The 21,545-nt window shown below is 39.7% G+C and overlaps 1 protein-coding gene across 1 annotated transcript in view; it reads left to right on the plus strand.

Annotated features, from left to right (window-relative positions):
- Positions 1 to 21,545, plus strand: part of necab1 (N-terminal EF-hand calcium binding protein 1) — a 50,019-nt gene that overhangs the window by 22,807 nt on the left and 5,667 nt on the right. Inside the window, exons 7-9 of the mRNA XM_072675924.1 lie at positions 14,137 to 14,258; positions 15,709 to 15,785; positions 17,820 to 17,873. Coding sequence (XP_072532025.1) covers positions 14,137 to 14,258; positions 15,709 to 15,785; positions 17,820 to 17,873 — 253 coding nt within the window. The remainder of the gene's footprint in view (positions 1 to 14,136; positions 14,259 to 15,708; positions 15,786 to 17,819; positions 17,874 to 21,545) is intronic.

The raw sequence follows: 21,545 nt of genomic DNA on the forward strand, positions 1-21,545 counted from the left end.
AGCCACTGTTTAAAATAATTCTGTTTATTTTTGCCATCTGTCCACTCATGAACCCCATGTACAGTAGTATTTTAGACCCATCAAATGTAGCTAATTTACAATTACATATTTTCATTTGATTGTTCTGAGATGCACTCTGCACTACACCAATGGTATTGATTTTTATGTTCTAATTATGTAAATATTTGAATTATTTTGAATATAAAGAGATTATAAGATCTGTATGTAGTGTCATGATGTGTACGGCCAGACAAGGCGGGGTGAACACTCGCAGAGATGGAACTAAGCAAGGTATTTATTGAACACAAAAGGGCGTACAAGGTACAGAGAAAACAAGGTGCAGCAAACTAAATGGTCAAAACTAGAACATACTAGAACTAGTGACAAACCTGGGACTGGGAGGAACAGGGAGTGACAGGGGATGAGCCGGACTTAACTAAGAAACTACACAAGGGAAGGGGACGAAAGAAACCACAAGCCTAGCTTGGGATGCAGGGGAAACTAGAACTAAAAACCAAAGCCGCACTCTGAGTAAACAAGAGGGGTAGCTGGACAGCCAGCTGCCTGACTAGATAACAAGGCAAGCCCAACCTCTAGACAAGCACTTGCCTCTAGAACCACACTAGGAGATATCTTAAACCAGATCAGAACACTAGCCACCATGAACACACCACAATTGCGTGTCCAGCAGTCAGGAAGCTCTTCAAGTGCTCCCAGTCCCAGGTGCAACACATGAACATGAATCGAACACAAATCAACCGGCGGAAGTCCTTAAATGGGCAGCCTGGGATCGCCCCGGGGGAGGGCGCGATAACAAGGGTCTGACATGTAGATGTATTATAAAGTAAATACTAATTAGGCATTTTCAGCTGTTTTGTTTAGCATTTCATGTAAAAACTGTTTAATCAAAAGTAATTTAATCACCACTTAATATATTATGCATTTTGGACATTAATATGTTAGCTATACTTTATATTAAACTATTCTTGATGTTTTACCGCTTTCTCAGCTTTGTCAGTTATTTTAGAATCTACACATGTAAAGAGTCTATAAAAAGTATTCCTTCAAAATAATCTCTTTAATTTCTGCAAAATAATGTCAATTAAATAAAAATATATCATATTAAATAAGTGATTACATAAATATTCAGCCTCTTTAAATAGCCTGTCCTAATTTAACAAAGGTCCAGTTACTGTTTAATCAGTTTTCCTGGCTACAAATACACCAGAATACTCCACGCAACTCTGATAAAAGGTTGTTGAAAAGTATATGTCAGGGGATGGATACAAAAGTCATCATGGGAGTTCAGTTAAACCCATCATTAAGAAATGGAGCGAATATGGCACATGTGTCAATCTGTCTAGAACAGTGACTAGCACCAATTGCCTGGACTTCTCTTAAATGAAGCCAGTTACTTTGTAGGTGGTAAATATTTATGCAGTCACTTTGCAATCAATTTTGCATTTTACCTTTTTATTTAAATGGCATTACATCTGTTTTCACTTTGACAATAAAGTTTGTTGTTTTTTGTACAATGATTCCATGATTCCATTTATAAAAGCATGAAAGCAACAAAGGGGGGAAATAAAAGCAATGAAAGGGCAATTGCACACACAGCCTGTCCAGTCCCTGTAAAGAAGTATTGCCAATAGAATCGGACTCTCAGAAGCAGATAAACATGAACCTATTGGCATGATAATTTCTGGTAGTTCCAGATTTTTGAGTAGTGTATAAACAAAAGCTAATAGCCCACACATAAAAGGAAAACTCCTGGAGCTAAAACATTAAGATGTAAAATGCTTACCCAGACATGGTGGATACGTACAGGAACAACAAGTAGTGTATACTTTTTCTAAATAACCTTTTTTACCCCATACACTGCAGTGCCAGGACAACTGTGTCCAGCACAATACAGTAACAGTAAGAAGGATCTGGTCTGAGGGGTAAAAAAAAAACCTAAAAAATGGCGACTATAGCAGAGTTTCAGGGATACTGTTCAGAGATGAGGGACCCTTTTAGAAGGCACAGCCATCTCTGCAGCACTCCATCAATCATATCGGTCTGGTAGAGTAGGTAGACAGGAGTCACGTCTGAGTAAAAGGGTTATGACAACCCACCTGGGGTTTGTCCAACTGCACTTATTCTGAGAGAAAGATGAAAAACATTCTCTGCTCTGATGAGAGAAAGTTGAACTCTTTGGCCTGAATGGCAAACTAAAATAACCTCTGTAGTGAGTCATAGTGGCAGAAGAATCATACAATAGAGAACATTCTGAGTGGAAAAAAAGAACATAGCCAAAATGTCCTTTTGGTTTATGTGAATAGACGTAAAGACTGTATTTCACAAATGCAGCGATCAGCCATGACATTAAAACCGCCTGCCTAAAACTGAAGGTGTGCTGAGTTTTCTGCATATCTGTATCTTTGTGTCCAAATTTCATGATGAGTGGACCAATAGATATGATAAGTCTTTTGACGTTGACGTCCATTGAAAGTTAAGGTGTGAGTTAAGAAAGTTTAACTTTGACTATATTTATATTAGGCATCATTTGCCTATTATACGGTAGGTCCGAATCGAGACCTCTGAAGGTGCCATATGGTATCTGGCACCATGAAGTTATCAGCAGATACTTTAAGTTGTTTTTAAAATGGTTCGTCTATGGAATCACTCAAAGGACCCTGTGTAATGAGAATAGAACAACCCCTTTACATTTCAACCATGGTTAGTAGTGTTTGTTTTTTTTCTATAAAGAATATATTGAAACTGCTATTTTTAAGTAAAAGCAAGTACATTGTATTTCCCTCAAAATCCTTTTCCATTGATTTGGTTGACAGATATGGTATGCATGATATTAGCCTTCAAAGCGCATGAAAATCTCTATATGATTCTTTCGAGTGCTTTGGAAGCAGAAGCAGTTTTGTTCACGCTGCACATGTATTGTAATTACACAGGAAGTTGCGTATTTTTAGACATGTTCGTAATTGCAGTGGCCTCCACTGATATCACCTGTGTATGTTGGCTGATTAGGGGTTTTAATAGCTTACTATAATGTTCCTCCAGAGCTCAGGTGACGTTCATGTCTATGACTCAGACCCATGCAGGGTGGGAGGGCTGTGCCCGCCATGGGGAACGGCTGCCTTTAGAGTGCAGTTTAGAATGCAAAATGAGCTGTTTCAGTCCAACACCTGGATGATTGCATGGCTCAGAATGGTGTGTTTGTGTCTGCGTGTGTGTGAAAGAGACCACCCCCCTCTTTTTCTTTTACCCTCCCACCTGCACCAGCTCTCTCTAAGCTCCAGTGTAAATCAGCTGGCCTGTGGAAGTGATGAATGTTGCTGATGAAAGTTATTACTCGATTGCGAGGCGAAAGCCTGGCTTTCAGTTTCTCAGAGGGAGTGTTTCAGTTTTGTAGCATCAAGATGAGTGAATTCAGCTCTCGTCAGAGTTGCTGCAGTGTTTTTCCTCATATCTATTCTGACTTGTTTAACCAAACAGTAAAGTCCCTCCCTCCAGACCAAAGCTCATACCCAAAGCAGTCGTTTCCTCTGCATGCCAAGGGTCCTCTGCACTTTCCATTTCCATCCGCAGTGAATGGGGTAATAAATGTAGCGGCAGATTGAGACTGAATATTCTTTCACCCATAGCCGTGCCTCTCATGTTAACAGCTATTCAGGGCATGCGGAGGGCAATGATAGGGTTGAGCTGCTGCCGAGACGCTCTCATCTCTTCCTCAGGCTGAGAGAAAGCCAGAGCCACACAGCTCCACAAAGGCCACCATAAGAAGCTGCTTTTCCTCCTCTCGTGTGGCTGCATTCAGGCACTTTTAACTCCACTGTACCCATATCTGCCTTCCAGCTTATCTGTGGCTTTTTCAGTGCCCCAACATGGACAGTTAATGGTTTTCTCTGGTTATTGTCTGTGAAGCTTAATGGTGAAAGAGTGTTTCAGTACACATATATAATATAAGATAATCATATAAAAAAGAGAAAAGAAAAATAAGTAAAAAAACAAACAAACAAGAGTCTCCAAAAGTTTTTAAATCTATGAGGAGAAAACGGGACCCCTAACAACCATGCAAGATGACCCAACCTAGAAGACTGGTAGACCAAACTGTCCCTATCAAATAAATGCTTCTAATCAAACAAACAGCTTCTATCTTTAAGAAAGAGGCAAAAAAAATATTAAACTTCATATCTGAAAACATCCACATGTACACTATATGGGCAAAAGTACTGGGACACTTGCTCATTGTTTCTTTCGAAATTTAAAAAAAACTTCCTGCTTTTGTTGGAGCATTGCTGTGAGGATTTGATTGCATTCCGCAACAAGAGCGTTCAGTGATCAGCATGTTGGATGATCACCATCCCACCTCATCCCAGTATTATACACTATATGTATTTCTGTCCATTCTTCCACTGTGAGACAACCAGGGGTGTAACATGGTCTGGACTATAGAGACTATATTTTGGAGGAAAAAACATAAAAAAAAAAATATTAATACTTAAAACAAAACGAAGGAAAGAAAATAGTAAAATGTCCACGTGGTGCAGCAGTAACCTTCTGGTGTGAGAATGTAACAGCTGCATGTTTTAAGGTGGAATTTTACATTTAAAAGAAAAGAAGACAAATAAGAGCTTCATCCTAGGCTTGGTGAGTTAGCTCTCTTAACTTAAATCTTACATTTTTTTGCTTAAAGGCAGCTGTGCTTTTACTGTCATTAACATTTGATCAACTGTTCATTACCAGTAATGGTATTTATACAGTCATAATGTCTGATTCAGGGCCACTGAAGAGAGACTGTACACTGAAGAGAGACTATTTCCTATTGTTTTCAGTGGAAACTACAAATTTAGCTCGCTGTTTTGTACACAAAGCCCCTCAGGTTTTATGTCCTTGGCAGCAGTGGTTTGTGTGGCGCATTGAGCTGAACAAAGCAGTCAGGTCGCCTCTATTCCTCCATCCTGAGAGTTTTTATCAGATGGATCTGAAGGCGGGGCTTCAGTGACAGTGTGTAAACATAGATTAGAGAGTAGCCACTGGCTCTTTGATTCAGAGGATCAAAAATACCACGGCATATACACATGATAGCTACCTAGCTATGATGGACAATATTGATCATGAGTGTTTTCAAAATCCTTAAAGGGAGTATAGCTGCAACACTGTGTCTACTTTGCAGCAGGGAAAAGTACAGCCAGCAGCCTTTAAAAGACCCTGTGTGTAGTACTACAAAAAAAAGATTGTATATAGATGCTGTTAATAAAAGGTTCAAATGGCATTCCAGTTCCAAATAAAAAATGAGGATTTCCCCTGATCAGTCTGCACTCAAAACCCCATATTGGGAAAGTAGAACTTCAGACATTTTTGCTAATTTATTGTAAACAAAAAACTTAAATATTGCCTTAACATAACTATTCAGACCCAGACACTCAGCACTTATTGCACCATTGGCAGCGATTACAGCCTCCAGTCTTCTTCCAGTCTTCTCTGCAGATCTATCGAGTTCCGCCAGATTGGTCCAGAGCGCTCTGGATCAGGTTTCATTGAATCAGAATCAGAATCAAAATCTCTTTATTTTGCCAAGTATGTTACACATACAAGGAATTTTACTTGGTGTGAGCAACACAAGTATGACATGTAACAAACAAACAAACTGTTAACAAGTATTACAGTGAGAGGAAAATACACTAAACAATAAATAGAATAAAGAATAATAAGTTAAAAAGTATTTATAAAGTAATAAAAACTGTAAAACAAAACACCTTTTATGTACATTTACAGAAAATTAACATCTATAAGAATAATAATAAACAAGCACCTGACATGTAAGGATGTTGGTTTTCCCTCTACAAAATGTTAGAGTTGGATCAAGTGGATGTTTAAATTTAGCGCCTTCAACCATAACCACAGATCTTCTTTATACGTTATGTAAGAGAGTAGAAGCCATATGATGCCTCACAACACTTGGATTGTTTTGTGTTGTGTTGGAAATCTAGTTAGCTATGTGCTACATAGGTCTATATGACATTAAATAGCTGGTTTGAATGTTACACTTCAGACTGCATTCCCTCTGCAATTCCCTCTGCATTCCCTCTGAACGACCATAAGCTATTCCCTCTGATTACGATATGACCATGAGCTATTTGGCGAAATAAATAATCTCTTGAAAGTGAGTATAGGAACTATACTGCAAAAAAACAGTGTTCTGAAATCATAGTTTCTCTGTCACGAGGACCAGCTAATTTACTTTTTTAAATTACAGCCAATAAGAACAGAGCTTTTTACTCCCCTTTGTTCCAAATGTATTTTTTTTTAAATACCTTTTTCTCTGCATTTTGCTCTCCCATCCACAAAAACACAACATTTTCTGTGAAATTCCTTCCAGGATGGATGTTTTAGAAATCTCATTTTTCAGTGTTTTTGGATTGAAAAGGCTTTTTAAAAGTGCTAACATCAGCAGGCTATGCATGGTTGTTGACAACTGTATGGGTTTACTGTTTTATTACACTGTGACAAAACATCTTGCGCTCACATGTCATAAAGGCTACAAAAGCTCATCTTCTCTGCCTGATCAGTAGTGCATGGGTGATTCAAAGACAGTGATATCACCACAGCAACATACAATGTTATAGTAGACCCCCACCCCCACCCCCCCCCAATTTTGCACTTTTATTTTCCTTGAATAAATCATGTTTTGATTCTGAGTTTAAGTCTGTAGTTTAGGACTGTATTTAGGTCTATGTTATGGTTTTAAAACTTATTATGAACAATTTGTAGACTAAATAGTTGCAGTAGATGGGCAAATTTAAAACGTAACCAAGCATCACTAATCATAATAGCAGACCCTAGTAGACAATATTGGATAATATGTGTCTTTGGTGCTGGCGTCAGGTATTGGTTCCCCTGTGTGTGTGTGTACTGTGTTAGGGCCAGGGCAAATTGAAACAGCACAGCCAATTCCCTATTCTGTCTGAAGTGTTTAGGCAGGACCTCTGAGGAGAGGCCCAGCACAGCAGGATGAAACGCAGGAGGTGAGCTTTACTGGTAGCCCTGGCTTTACTGAATCACCTCCTCTGAGCTTAAGGTCCATTCACTCCTTTGCTTTCATCTGAGCTGCACACACTACACACTCCATTAGGAGTCAGCAGTGCTGAGAGACAGTGCTCTACTGTCAATGGGCTGCGTTTTAGAAAAGACAAGGCTGCAAGAACATATTAATGATCCCGAGAGAGACTGGGAGAAGGTGCTGTGGTCAGATGAGACCAAAATTGAGCTCTTTGGCCTCAACTCAACTCGACGTGTTTGGAGGAAGAACACCATCCCCGCCGTCAAGCATGGTGGTGGAAGTATTATGTTTTGGGGGCGTTTTTCTTTTAAGGGCACAGGCCAACTTTACTGCATCGACGGGAAGAGGAACGGGGCCATGTATCGCAAAATCCTGGGTGACAACCTCCTTGCCTCTGCCAGGGCACTGAAAATGGGTCGTAGATGGGTCTTCCAGCATGACAACGATCGTACAACATACAGCCAAGGAAACAAAGGAGTGGCTCCATAAGAAGCATATAAAGGTCATGGAATGGCCTAGCCAAGCTCCTGACCTCAATCCCATAGAAGATCTATGGAGAGAGCTGAAGCTTCGCGTTTCCAAATGCACGCCTAAAAATCTTAAGGATTTGGAGATGATCTGCAGAGAGGAGTGGGCTAAAATTACTCCCGTAGTGTGTGCAAACCTTGTAAAAACCTACAAGAAACGTCTGACTGTTGTGCTTACCAACAAGGGTTTTTCCACCAAGTATTAAATGATGTTTTACTAGGGGTCAAATACCTATTTCCTTCAATGAAATTCAAGTTAATTTTTATTTCTCATTTCATGTAATTTTCTCTGTTTTTCTTTTGATATTTTATGTGTCACTGTTAAAATAAAGCTGGCATAAAATTATGAGACATTTAATATATTTTTTGTATTAAAACATTTAAAGTCAGTGGGGGGTCAAACACTTATTTCCTCCACTGTTTATATATTTCAGATGAGACAATACTGTCTATATTATTGTCTACAGAACGATAAATATTCGATAAATGATACTGTCAAGTTTCAAAATATAACCAAGTAATTCCGTGGCGATAGCCCATCTATTTCAGGGTTTCTTCCTGTTAAATGTAAAGCATCAGAAAGCCGAGGCTATTTTAGTACACACTGCATTCCCGAAACAAATGGAGAAGCGCAGGTGTCAGGATTACGCCTCAGCTGGCTCCTCATTATCCTCTAAGATGCTGTTACACAACGTTGGTCCTGAGGGGTGCCGCTCCTACACTGTTAAAAATGTCAGAATTCTGCAGGCAGCAACAGCATAATCAGCAGCAGATGAGTCAGTCCCCATGCTGCTCTACACAGGTGATTAAGACTCAACGAGAGCCAGGTCTATGCACCTGCACAAATCCAAGAACCTGTAAAGAACCAAGCTGTATTTAGATTTTGTTGGGGGACCTCTGTCGGAGATGTTTCCATTCAAACACTGCAGCAGCCTGTAATATCAAGCATTACCGTGACACTACTGTGGCAGATGTTCTAGGCAAGAGTATCAGTTCTGTATTCCTAAGCAATGACATGTTGACCTACTGTTGGACATGCTCAACAACCTGAAAGCAAAGCTTGTGCTAACATATGCATCTAATGAATGATGTAACAATACACAAATGTCATGAGATAACATGCATTCTGGGATTTCTCATATTGTAAAATATTCATTATGTGCCAAAACAAGACCACAGTATCTGCTAAACAAGTATAATTTAAGTCAAACAAGACAAATTTAAGTATGCACAAAGTTTCATTTTTTTTTATTTTGTTTACTAAAGAGTTGTAAGTCTCCTGGTATTCCTTGTCTTTGTTTTTCTCTTGTTTGCCTTCCCTTGTGTCTCTGCCAGTGTACTTTTGCTTTGATTTTCCTGCTCCTCTCTTGTCTTCTCCCTAGCTGTTTATATACTTCTTGAGCTTCATTCAAAAAATGCAAGCAGACACTGCAAATTGTTCATTGCACCATTACAGGTGGTCTCAAAATGTTTACCAGCCTGACCAAATGTGAAGGGTGCATAACATCCAAAGGACCTTGAAAGTGTCATTTGACATGACTGCACTAAAGGTGCACGTATTTGTATTTGTCATTGTACAGTGTGCACTGTACAGCGAAATGTGTCCTCCGCATTTAACCCATCTGTGGTAGTGAACACACACTCACACACACTAGTGAGCTAGGGGCAGTGAGTACACACACCCAGAGCGGTGGGCAGCCAACTCCAGCGCTCGGGGAGCAGAGAGGGTAAAGGGCCTTGCTCAAGGGTCCAACAGTGGCAGCTTGCCAAGCCCGGGAATCGAACCCACAACCCTGTTATCGATATCCCGGCTCTAACCGCTGAGCCACCACTGCACTAATTAGATTAGTATCATAACTGACTAATCTGAGTATTATCTTAAGAACACATAATAACACATAATACATAACCAATGTAAAAGTAGACATAATTGTGGCCCTATTCGAACCTGGTTATTCAGAGCAGCTTTTTCAATACTGTACAGGTCAATTATATATATTATATATATATATATATATATTATATTGTTACATGTGTGTTACAAAAGATCCCTTACTATTCACGTATCTGTACAGGTGCTGCCCATTCTTGAATATTCCAGCTGGAAATTGCTGAGGTTTGGAATTTCTCAGCCATCAATAACCACACCCTCCCAGGAGATCAAGCTTGGAGGTCAAACTGAATATCTCTGCCATGGCAAACCTCCCAAACGTCCCTAGGGCTATCGACTGTACACATATTTGCATCTACTGACACATTTGCATATATAAATAGGAAGAACTACCAAGCAATCAATGTGCAATTGTTATCTGACATGACATTTTATCTTATGAATGTCAATGGCTTGGTGACCAGGTGGAACTCATGATGGTTTCGATTGCACAATGCAGCGGTTTGATATAAACTCGATATACGGACCGTGGTGCGGTAAGAGATGGCTGGCTCGTTGATAAGCAAACAGGCCTAGAACATAACGTGAATCGTGTTAATGTATCTTTTCATTTTCTCCTGTGGTTATCACCTGACACATTGATTTATGGCCCCACTGATGAACCCTCAAAGGTCAGTTATTAAACACACTAATGGAATTCTAAAAGGTTGCTGGATGTGTTTGGATGCAGCAGGTGGTACACTCTTCTACAGACCTGAGAGAGCTAAAATAAAGAGTAAATCTGCTGCTTCCTGCACTATGTTGCCATGGAATAGGGCATGCCTAATCCTGAGGACCAATTTCTAGCTGAGTGAGGCATTCTGCCTCCACATTTGCCAGTCCACCGTGTGAGCATTCCATCTGCAGAGATTACATGTCAGCAAGAATTAATAGGACGTTTCTGAAACGTTACGTCCTTTACTCACACAGAGGAAAAGCGACATCCGGGCCACCAAAAACATTGCACTAAACTTTTTTTTTTGACTGTGTTGCACTTTTGATTGCATTGCATATTTTTCTGAGGGTGACATTTATTTTTTTCAAAGAATTATTTAAGCCCAACACTGCTTTATACATTTTATCTTGTTTCTCCAGGACTGCTTCACTCAGAGTTCTTTTGTTTTGTTCAGAGGTGGCACTTTGGCTTGGCACGGTGGTAGTGTGGGTGGAGGAGGCAACGAAAAATGCTTAAAGTTTCATTTATTAATTTCATTAGTTTTAAAATTTATTTATTAACAATTTTAAGTTGTTCTTTGGTGTATAAATAGTAAGTATGTGAGTTTGTTTGGGATGAAAAATGCTTGGGGTGAAAGATGCAGCCTCAGAATAAAACCCTTTTTTTCCTTTTATAACTTTTTGCTGGTTAATGGCACCGGCAATGGCACCTGCAATGGCCCACAGAGGCTGCATATTAAAACATAGTAAAAAACAAAAAAAGGTTTTATCCAAGCACCCATTCACTTTTATGGGTTTGGCTTTCTTGAGTCTTACCAGCAAAAAAGAAGCTAGCACCTTCCTCTATGATGAGCGTTTAGCTCCAGCTTGGTAGTCAGCTGAGGGAAAGTCGGAGAAAATTGGCTACCTTTTAGCTTAGCATGGATCCCTGATAGTTTCCACAGCTTTCACTTCATCACATGCAAGATTTAAGCTTCCCTTCTGTGGACACTGGTAAAAGCTGCAGTCAAGCAATCCTAGCAATCGTAGCAATCTGTATCCCCATAACTAGCAGTATCCGGAGGTGATGTGCAGCTCTCCAGTGTTACATCAATGCCATTTTCCCCCAAGGTGGCCAGCTTTGACTAGGGGTAGGAGGCTGTTGGAGGCTTTCTGCTGTGATTCGTCAGTCTAAGGACTTAATTATATGGTGGCTATTTGTAATTCATGGGTGTGGATTATGGTGATTGTATGATAATTGTAAATGGGTGTGAAAGTGTGCCCTGTTCACAAATCATTGGTATTTATTAACATACACACATTCTGCTTGCATCCAAACCAAATGAGTAATATGTCAGCATTTCACTGATATATAGAAGAGTAGAGTTGTTACTGCGTCAAAGTAGGAGTAATACTCCCTATTAATATCCTTGATTTTAGGATGTTGCATATGCAGCCATATATAAACCTTTGGACACGTCATGTATGTCTGTGATGTCTTCTGAAAAGACATTTTAGTACAGTGTATTATCAGAGAACCCAATTTCCTCACATAACTTCCAAAAGATGTCTGTTAAAAGGCTTGCTGCACCTTTCACAGGGCATGGTTGATTGTGACTCTTCTCTCAGTATGAGCACACTTGTGAAAATGACTCTGCCATCCAACTTCACTATCATGTCATTTCAGTTTAATAGGACTGTAGCCATTAGAAGTCAGTAGTGCTGCTACTCCTCCACTTTCAGTGGACAGTGTTTCAGGAAGGTTTTCGTGGTGTTTCTGCAAGTATACACAGTGCTGAAGTGACTAAGTTAATTAAAGAATGTGCACTGGGGTGGTCCAGCGGAATAAGGCAATGTCACTACGATGTGGGGATCGCTAGTTCGGATCTTTGTCATGCTGCTAGCCAACAGCAGGAAGTGAGGGGGTGCTTTCTCACTCCAGTGCAATGCTGGCAGGGACTGGTGTCTGCTGGCCATTGCATCAGAGCCAGTACACAGTCCTTTTTGTCAGGGGCATTGCATGTCATGGCATTATGTATGGATTGGGTAATTGGCAATCCAAATTGGAGAGACAATGGGTGAAAATGAAAAAATGAAACTTGTAGATGTACACCATGTTAATAACATACATGTTGATTATGGGTTGGCACAAGCTTCATCTACATTATGTTGAGCATGATGTTAAACAGTGAGATCTATGTATTGCTTAGAATCACACCCTGTCATATAAGCTTCTTAAGCTGCCACTGTTTCATAGCGGGTGTAATAAAGAAATGGGCTAAAATTAGATTTTCTCCTTATCTCATCTTATTAACATTTAACAGGAAAACTCGTAGCTTCAGTGCTGAATTAAAGAAGCAAACTTCAGTCACCAACCGATTATGTTTGGGGAAATGAAAGGAAAAGTGTATGTTTGATATTTCTTTAAAGCGCTCATCACATTTGTGTCAAGGTAGTGTTTAATATTACCCTCTCTCTGCATGAGCACTATTATGAGGATGACTCTGGCATTTCAATTTAACAGGTAGCGTGGGTTGAAAGGCAATGCATTCTTTATTCAAAGAGCAGTTTAGCACTTTGATGCAATTTGAAGATGGTAAAACATTTCCCTTTGACTAGTCAAATAGGTTTTTCATGAATATGTAAAGTTACAGTACATATACTGTTTAAACACACATACACAGCATTAACATCAAGAATACACAACAAATAATAAAAAATGTACACAATGCAGTTCACTACTGTCATGGTCTCAATACATATCTATTAATACATATGTTAAATAGTGTACAGTACTGTCCTGTGTTTAATTACTCAGAACACCAATATTAGAGTAAATACAATTAACATTCATAGAAAAAGTAGTTTGACTTCACTGTGCTCATTAAAACATCTCCAAAGTTCTCCTCATGGGAGTCTACTATCATTTATAGTTATCATCCAACACCTGCTTTGTAAATAATTAATTATGTTAAAACAGGCAAGCTGGTGTTAGAATTTAACAAATCCACACGCTGGCTGGGAGCATTTAGAATACTTTTTTTCTTTGTTTTTTTTAACTAGTTCACAAGATATCTGCTACTACGGTATTTATGTTTACCCACATCTGTTATATGATCAGTGATCTGGTGTTTCTACAGACAATAACACTCTAATTGCATACATACATTCTTTAAAATAATGTGTTATATGTTGTTATAAATAATGTTTAGTTACCTAAGACCTCTCTACACCGTACTGGACATTTCCTGTTTTTCCCCATTTAGTCACCACTATCCCCCTATTAATAACAGCTTCAATGTCGTCAGGTAAGGATTACACCAGTCTCTTGAGATTGGAGATCACCTACTGTTCCAGATTGGGAATTGGGATTAAAATCTGGCCAGTCACATTGTCTCTGTGTTTCATCATGCCTGTTGAACTGGACACAGACAGATTTGAATTTATACACCCTACAGTTGTCGTCCTGGAATATGGGAGTGGCACTGTTGTGCTGCTTAGTTTAGGATTGGGCTAAAGTGATCAAGAACTCCCCAGACTGGTCAGAGACTGGTTTAATCCAGATGGACGCTGTTAAAAAGGCAAAGGGATGATATCAAAATAATGCATGTGACTCATTTTTTTACAATCAGTAAAATAAATCAGTGTGAATTTGAAATGCTCATCCTTACTAAGCTTTGCCTGGTAACTGTAGTCTAAATGCTGCTAGTCTCTTAATGAGGCTGTGTTATCAGACACAGGGGGAAGTGTTCAATGGTTTATTGATGTGAGGTTATTTTTCCAGAGGAAACAGGAGGCTGTACAGAACTGTCTGTGTCTTAAATGACTGGTTGTTGATGATGACACCACTTCTGCCTAGGGCAGTGCACCACCTGAGCTGCCTTTGTGTTTGTGTGTGTGTGTGTGTGTGTGTGTATGTGTGTGTTTGTGCAGCTTGCTGATCTCTGTGGTCTCTTTCACAGGCAAGGTCCCGTGAAGCCTGAGGTGCTGTCGATTCAGTGGTCAGGAAGGCGATCCAATCGAAGACTTCAAAGGAATAACAGCTTGTCTCCAAACAACCCACTTCTCAGCCTTGTCAATTCAGGTGTTTATTCTTAGCTTGGGAGCTCCAGAGGAAATGGCGCTCGCCTACACTGCTTTGGTCGGTTCATGGGGAATGGGGCGTGGGAGGGTATGTAGGGATGCAGTGGCCACTATTGTTCCAAAGTGATGGGGCTTTTGTATTTAAAATTGCAGCAATGATGTGATTTTGGCAGGTTTTCAATAGCTCCTTAAATGCCAGTTGATAGATAAGGGTGCACTCAATGATTTGAGTCTTTAGAAAAGATTCAAAGCATTCTTTAAAAGGGTTCAATACATTAAATTGCACCATAAGTCAGTGTGATTGTTTTGGTGTGATTCATGATCTTTTTAAAAATACACTGAAAACACACATCGAAGAAATCACGTTGTATACGGGAGGAAATACTAGCAATACAATGCACCAAGCTTGAAAATAAGTTTTATTTGCCCAAATATTGAGTGCAAACTGTGCTTAAGTCAGATATCACCTTTCATTGATTTAATTCCAATCAGTGCAGTCATTAAAGCAGCATTATGCAAGAATTAGTATTTGCTTTTACTGTAGTTTGCTGATTGGCACCCTCTTCAGTTGTGGAGAGTAATTTACTTATATTTATATTATTTATTTATATTTACTTATACTACTACTGTAAATACAAGTCATGTTTTGAGCCCCACCTTCCTCATGGACAGCTATATACAAGCATTTGTCAACAAGCTGAAGTGAAAGAAACATGTTTTTAGAGGAGTATGGCACAGTGTTATGCATCTCATGCCTGCTCCACCAAAGTAAAATAGTGTAGTAGCTGGCAGCTCAAAGTGGCAAAGAGAGTTCCAAGTCAGTGCAAATAATTTTGAACAAATGCTACATAACGTTGCTGTAAATACAAGTTATTATTTATCAGGAAAAAAAGCCAAAAACATATTTTTAACAGTATCTTTTTTAAGTTCCTCCACCCCTTACCTTAATTACAGTTTGCATTCTTTTCAGGGTACTCACTTTTCAGTTTTTCTGCAGAAACTACTTTTTACAGTGTTAGTTGTACATAATGACTGAAAATGAAATATGTTTTCCACAGTACTGTGTAAGATTTCTGCAATACATGAGATGGCATGCTATCTTAAGGCATTAGCCCAGTGCATTGCATACGCTGATTCATGTCTTTGAATCTGTTCAGTGAGTCATTTTCTTTACTTTTGTGCACTGTTATGATTTGCCATTTGTTATACTTTCTATCAAGGGCAGTGCTTTGCTTCTAGCTACCACATAATCATCCTAAGAGAGAAAGAAGAGCTTTAGATGGTCTGAATCCTACTCACTTTGTGCCATGACCCTGAAAATGTGTTATACACTGGCAGGCCCCAACACCATTCCATTTGATTTAAGCTCATTCATTTGTACTAGAGCAGAGAGACTTCTGCATTGAACCAAGGTCAGGCTGCTCTGTATGCTGAAAAGTCTGCTTCTGCAGGTTTGTATGAGGAGGACAACCAGTGGATGACCCAGATCAACAGACTGCAGAAGCTAATTGACCGCCTGGAAAAGAAGGTAACAAACAGCTCACGTATGAACTTGTCTGACTATGTCAGAGTGATCCATACAGAAATCTGATATATAGCCATATATGACATATATCATAAATAATTTGCAATATATGAAAAATATCTATGTACATGATACATAGATATCTATGTACATGATGTGCTCATTGCTGACACAGATGTGCAAAGACATACAAGCAAGTTCCAATAGAATAGGATCCTCTGGAGCAGATAAACTATTGGCACCATGCCTTATGCCAGGTGTGGACTAGAGGGGTATAAAGCCTCTCAGCATTGAGCTGTGGAGCAGTGGAACTGTGTTCTCTGGAATGATGGTGCTCCATCCAGTACTTTTGGGATGAGGTAGGGATGAGGTGGGTTGGTGATCATCCCAAATTGTTATTTGATCTGATCTTTGTGATCTACTTCAAAATCTAGAGGGAAACCTTCACTGGACAGTAGAGACAGTTACTACAAGAAAAGCTGAAAAAACGCTTATCTTAATACCCTTTATTTTGGAATAAACAATGAATGAGCAGGTGTCCCAATACTTTGGTCCATATAGTGTATATGTAATTGGTATGTAATATGTCAATTGTCAGTTGTCAATATGTCAATTTGTAGGTCAATACATATATGAGTATATGTAGTAAAAATATAAGTAAATAAGAAGTATAGCTTGTATATCTATGTTTATGCATATCATTGCTGTCCCACAAAAGCCATCTCCATTTCTGCCATTTTGTATTTTGTGACATGAACTGGCAGTTGCTCTTTACATTGTGTCAGAATTTTATAATGAATGGAGCAATAAAAATGCTCCAATATGACTTTGAATAAAATCTTTTTTACATTGACGTGTAAAATGTAAGTTTTTTTTACTTTTTTACATTGACTTCCATTCAAATTTAAGTATTTAAATATTTTTTCTTCTGTGAAGTTGCTATTTGAGATAAAAGGTATTTGTGTGACAGCAACATGGCATGGACTGTATTAGGTTATGAAAGGTGTTCATTATAGAGCCGACAGTTGCCCACAGTGGCGCGCCGATTGCTCTGTCCTTCTTGCCAGTATCGTTGTTCCCCTCTGGCATCAATGGCCTGTGGAGCACCACTCTTATATCATTGTGAGGCACTTGATGTGCAAGAAGTCCATTCTTGGTACATCGTCACTATGGCGGCTCTAGAACATTCCACAAAGTTAGCGGTTTCCGAAATGCTACCACCCTTCACCACCTACCCTATTATCATGTATTAGGGACACAATCAAAAAGTCAAATTGTGTCCTATGCCCATGATGATTGATTTGCACTCTGCTACAACTGACTGGTGTACTTGCATATTTATACATGCAGTAAACCCTTCCAACTTCTGTAGCTACCATAGTGAAGATGTATCTAGAAAGAACTTTTCGTACAGTGAGTGCTTTACAATGCCATAACAGTGGTGCCCCACAGGGCAATGATGCCAGAGAGGAACGTCGACTCCAGCAAGTGTTAAAGAGCAATAAATGCTCATCCTAAAAACCATCACTTAATGACATCCTCAGGACTGGGTCAGGGAACCCCTGTCATGATCGATCCCTATGTAGTGGTTACAGTAATTGTGTGCTGTTGTCTGGATTACTTAAAACTCATTTACCACAATAAAAGCCTGTTTGACTTGACGTTTCCTTCCTCGAATAATGTCGAATTATGATTAACAAATCATCTAGCGCTGAATTTTCATGTGTGTGTGTGTAACTCACTGCCAACATTTTATTTCACTGGAAAATGAAAATGGATGAAAATGCCATTTAGTTCATTTTGAAACCAAAGCGCTCATTTGATTACTTGTGCACATCCCTAGTCGTATTGTCGTTTGCATAATTATGCACTGGCTTATGATTCATGCTGCTAATGTCACAAGTTCTCTTCCTTCACACACCCTCTGCCACTCTTCATTTACACTGTGCTCTCTTGTCTTTTGAGTCGTGGCAGAGGGTTAATTATAACGAAGGCATTCGGCTTGTTGTGACTGCGCTGTTTGTTTCCTTTTGTCAGGAGCTGCGTCTGGAGCCAGTTGAAGAAGAGGTCTCGGAAGGCACCGCTAAATCAGTAACTCATTTACAGCTCCCTCTCTCCATCTCTGTGTGTGCTCCCTCCATGTTCCGACTCATTACTACACACTCTAGATGCTGTTGTCTAGGAAACAGTGCAGCTCTCCAGTTGTTCTTTTTTTTCCACTGCCGTCTGTCCCTCTTCCCCTCTTCCCCTCTTATATTTAACTGTTCTATCATTCGCTAAGTACTTTTTATCTTTCTCTCTGTCCTCACCTGGCAAAACCGAGGAAATTAATGGAAGTGTGTGTGTGTGTGACAGAGAGAGAAAGAGAGAGAGAGAGAGAGAGAGAGAGAGAGAGAGAGCGAGAGAGAGAAAGAGAGAGAAAAATACCCGCGAGCAGTGCTTTAGCTTTAGTGATCGGTGGTGAATGTGGAGAATGTGAGAACCAGCAGGAGACCATGTAGTTAATCTGAAAACATGAAATTAGATAGCATGAGCAGATCATATTAAACACTGATCTGCTTATACTACACACACACACACACACACACAGACTATGCTCAAGAGCAATTATTCAGATGCCAACAACTCAGGAATAAAATTACGTAGGCTACATTAAAGGGTCCATGCCCTACATCTGTCTCCCCTATTCACACCCTCATTCATCCTCATTAACTTAGCCTACTTATACCTGGATTCTTGTTCTTACTATTTGTTAGGTATAGCTCATATAGCTGTATTTGGTATTCTTTGTGTTTTGTTTTTGTTTTGTTTGTTTTTTTGGGGGGGTGTATGACTTTTGCCTGTTTCAGACTCTGACCTTTGCCTGTTTCAGACTCTGACCTTTGCCTTTTGGATCTGGTTGCTGGATTACAATTACTGGATTGTTTGCTCTCTGGTTTTCACCCTGTTTTTGGACACTGCCCCTGGCTTGCGGACACTCGCTAATAAACTCTTCATTTGCATCTAGTTTTTGTGTTAGAGCCAATACATCAAAAAGTACATCCAGATCCAGATCCCAACCTCTTCACACATGTGACAAATGCATGTCAGGGGGAGGTGGGGCTTCGCAAAGTCGCAGGCTTATATTAATAAGCCTGGGAAAAAATCAGTTTTCAGTGTAGATCCCTGCTGACAGTGTGATTTAGTCTGAGACTACACCTAATATATGTAGAGAAAGCATACACACTCTAAACACATATTCATTGGCTGAAATAGACTCCCAATGGAAAGAGCAGACATAAATAGCATCCTTAAAACACGTGCATTGAAAAAATGCTCATTTTTTTATTTGGAAGTGATATTTGAGAATCCGCTCGGAGGGACCTCTTGACTAAGTGTGTGTGTGTGTGTGTGTGTGTGTGTGTGTGTGTGTTTATGCCTATGTGCGTACATGACAGAGAAACACAATGACATTAATCACTCATGCTTTAAAAAATTATCTTCTTTAGATGAGGCCTAATTGCACATTTTAATCATAATGTGGATGAAATGTACTCGTCTAGATAAGGTTAAATTACTCATTGTCATAAATCTGTTATTTGTCAGTGGTACACCAGGTCATGAGGTACTATTTACAGTAAAATGTCCTCTGTTATAACATCTGATCAACTTTTTTCACATCTTAAAGTGGCTGTCAACTTATTTAGTTCATCTATTTTTTCATATAGCTCTAGGATCCTACAGTTGCTATTAACTGCTTAATACTGAACAATATGACCTCATTTAACAAGCGTTCTTAAGAAGAAAGTTCTACTACAATCTCAATTAGGCTGTTTCTCCCGAAGGTTCTGACATTTACCAGTGTTTTCTTATTTGGGATTTGTTTAACAAGGACAACAGGGTTCACCACTATAAGAGCATAACTGTGAACAATACTGTGTTTTTTTTTTTTAAACACATGAATAGACTTTTAGTTGAAGATAATTCTTGGGAAGATCTTGGTGAATAAGGCTCATTAAAGGAGTGTTTTACCATTTCCCTCTGTTGGATTTGAGTTGGAAGGGACTGCATTGGAAGAGGCTGATGTCAAGTCTTCCCTTGTATCAATCAGAATTAGGGAAGATGTTGTGTCAGCAGCTCCTTACCGCCCTTCACACACCACAGTACTAACCTTTACACAAATCTCTTTAACCCCCGCCTGACTGATCAGTGGGTGAAGAAGCTAGTGCTTTAAAAACACTACTAATCTGTTGTAAAATCACTGTAATGCACATCTTTAATAAACATAATTTTCACACAAGCAAATCTGGAACTAGTTAAAGTTAAATATATGTATGGATAATAGTAAATAACAGCTGCTCATTCACTGTTTCTTCAAAAGAATTATTGGAGTAACTGTCTCTACTGTCCAGGGAAGGCTTTATACTAGATTTTGGAGCATTGCTGTGAAGATTTTATTGCATTCAGAAACAAGAGCATTAGTGACATCAGGATGTTGGTGCATCATCACATGAATGACCATCATTCCATCATTCGTTTCACTGCACCACAGCTCTGTGCTGAGAGCCTTTATACCCCTCTAACCCATGCCTGGCATAAGGCATGGTTCCAATAGGTTTATGTTATTCATCTGCTCCAGCAAGTTCTTTTCTATTGGCAATACTTCTCTACAAGGACTAGACAAGCTGCGCAAGTGCATTTGCACATCTGTGTCAGCATTGGATGAAACTTAAAGTAGCTGAATGCATTCATTAGTAGGGATGTCCACAAACATTTGATTATGTTAGATAAAAGGATACGATAGAAGTGTGTATGTGTGTGCGCATGCATTATGGGCATTATGTGTATGTGTGTGTGTTTGTGTATGAGTGTTACACAGAGAGTTTATGGGAGGTGGCACCAGCACAGTGCCCGTGGAGAGGTCAACACTGACCCCAGGGAAAAAACTCTCACATCCTGTTACCTTCAGTTGAGCCCCCATCTGCCCGTCAGCAGGCCTCCAACAGCACTGCCTGTCCAAGACCAGCCATTATGCCACTGTTATTTACGGCTTTACCTGCTCCTACGACCTCAGGGCCTTTCTCTCTGGTCGCTTCTGCACTAGTTGTTCTGAGTCACTGTGACGTGACCATTGGCTGCATTAATGAGTGAATGACAGAGAGCTTTAAACACATTAGCCAAATTTCGCCCCTTGTAATTGTGCCAGACTGGTTTAGCACTACTCCTGCTTCTGAGTCTTGCTCTCGGTTACCATTTTCTTCCTAAATATCCTCCAGCCAGTTGTATTTGCTCAAACTCCTTCCCTTGTGTTCCCATCTCGAATCTAATCTGAGTCACTTTGTCACATTCGCCCAACCTCATTCCTGGCGCTTACCCCAGTCTCTGTTCTCTAGACCTTGTTCTCTCTTCCTGTCTCAAAGTCGCTGTCACTGCACTGCATGTCTTCACCCTCCCTCAAGGTGCTCTAGCCCCAGTCTGGGCCCCAACACCGTTCTGGGCCAGGGCTGCTGCGAAACAAGGATTATTTCTGTCAGTCATATTTAAAGAGCTCAGATCATGGAAAACAATGCTGGAATACAGATAAATTGTTGGAATAGGGCTACAGGAAAGTTTCTTGCATGTAGTTTTCACACCCCTGTACCATATATGGAAACAGAACTGCAAAAGAAGCCCATTTGAGTCACAACAAGAGGTAGCAAATTCAGGTTTTCTCAGGATATTCTCTTGGATACTACTTTACACACCTTGCAGCCTGCTTTAGGAATGAACTTTGTAGGATCATTC

Source organism: Salminus brasiliensis, chromosome 3 (assembly GCF_030463535.1).
Source record: "Salminus brasiliensis chromosome 3, fSalBra1.hap2, whole genome shotgun sequence".
NCBI lineage: Eukaryota > Metazoa > Chordata > Actinopteri > Characiformes > Bryconidae > Salminus > Salminus brasiliensis.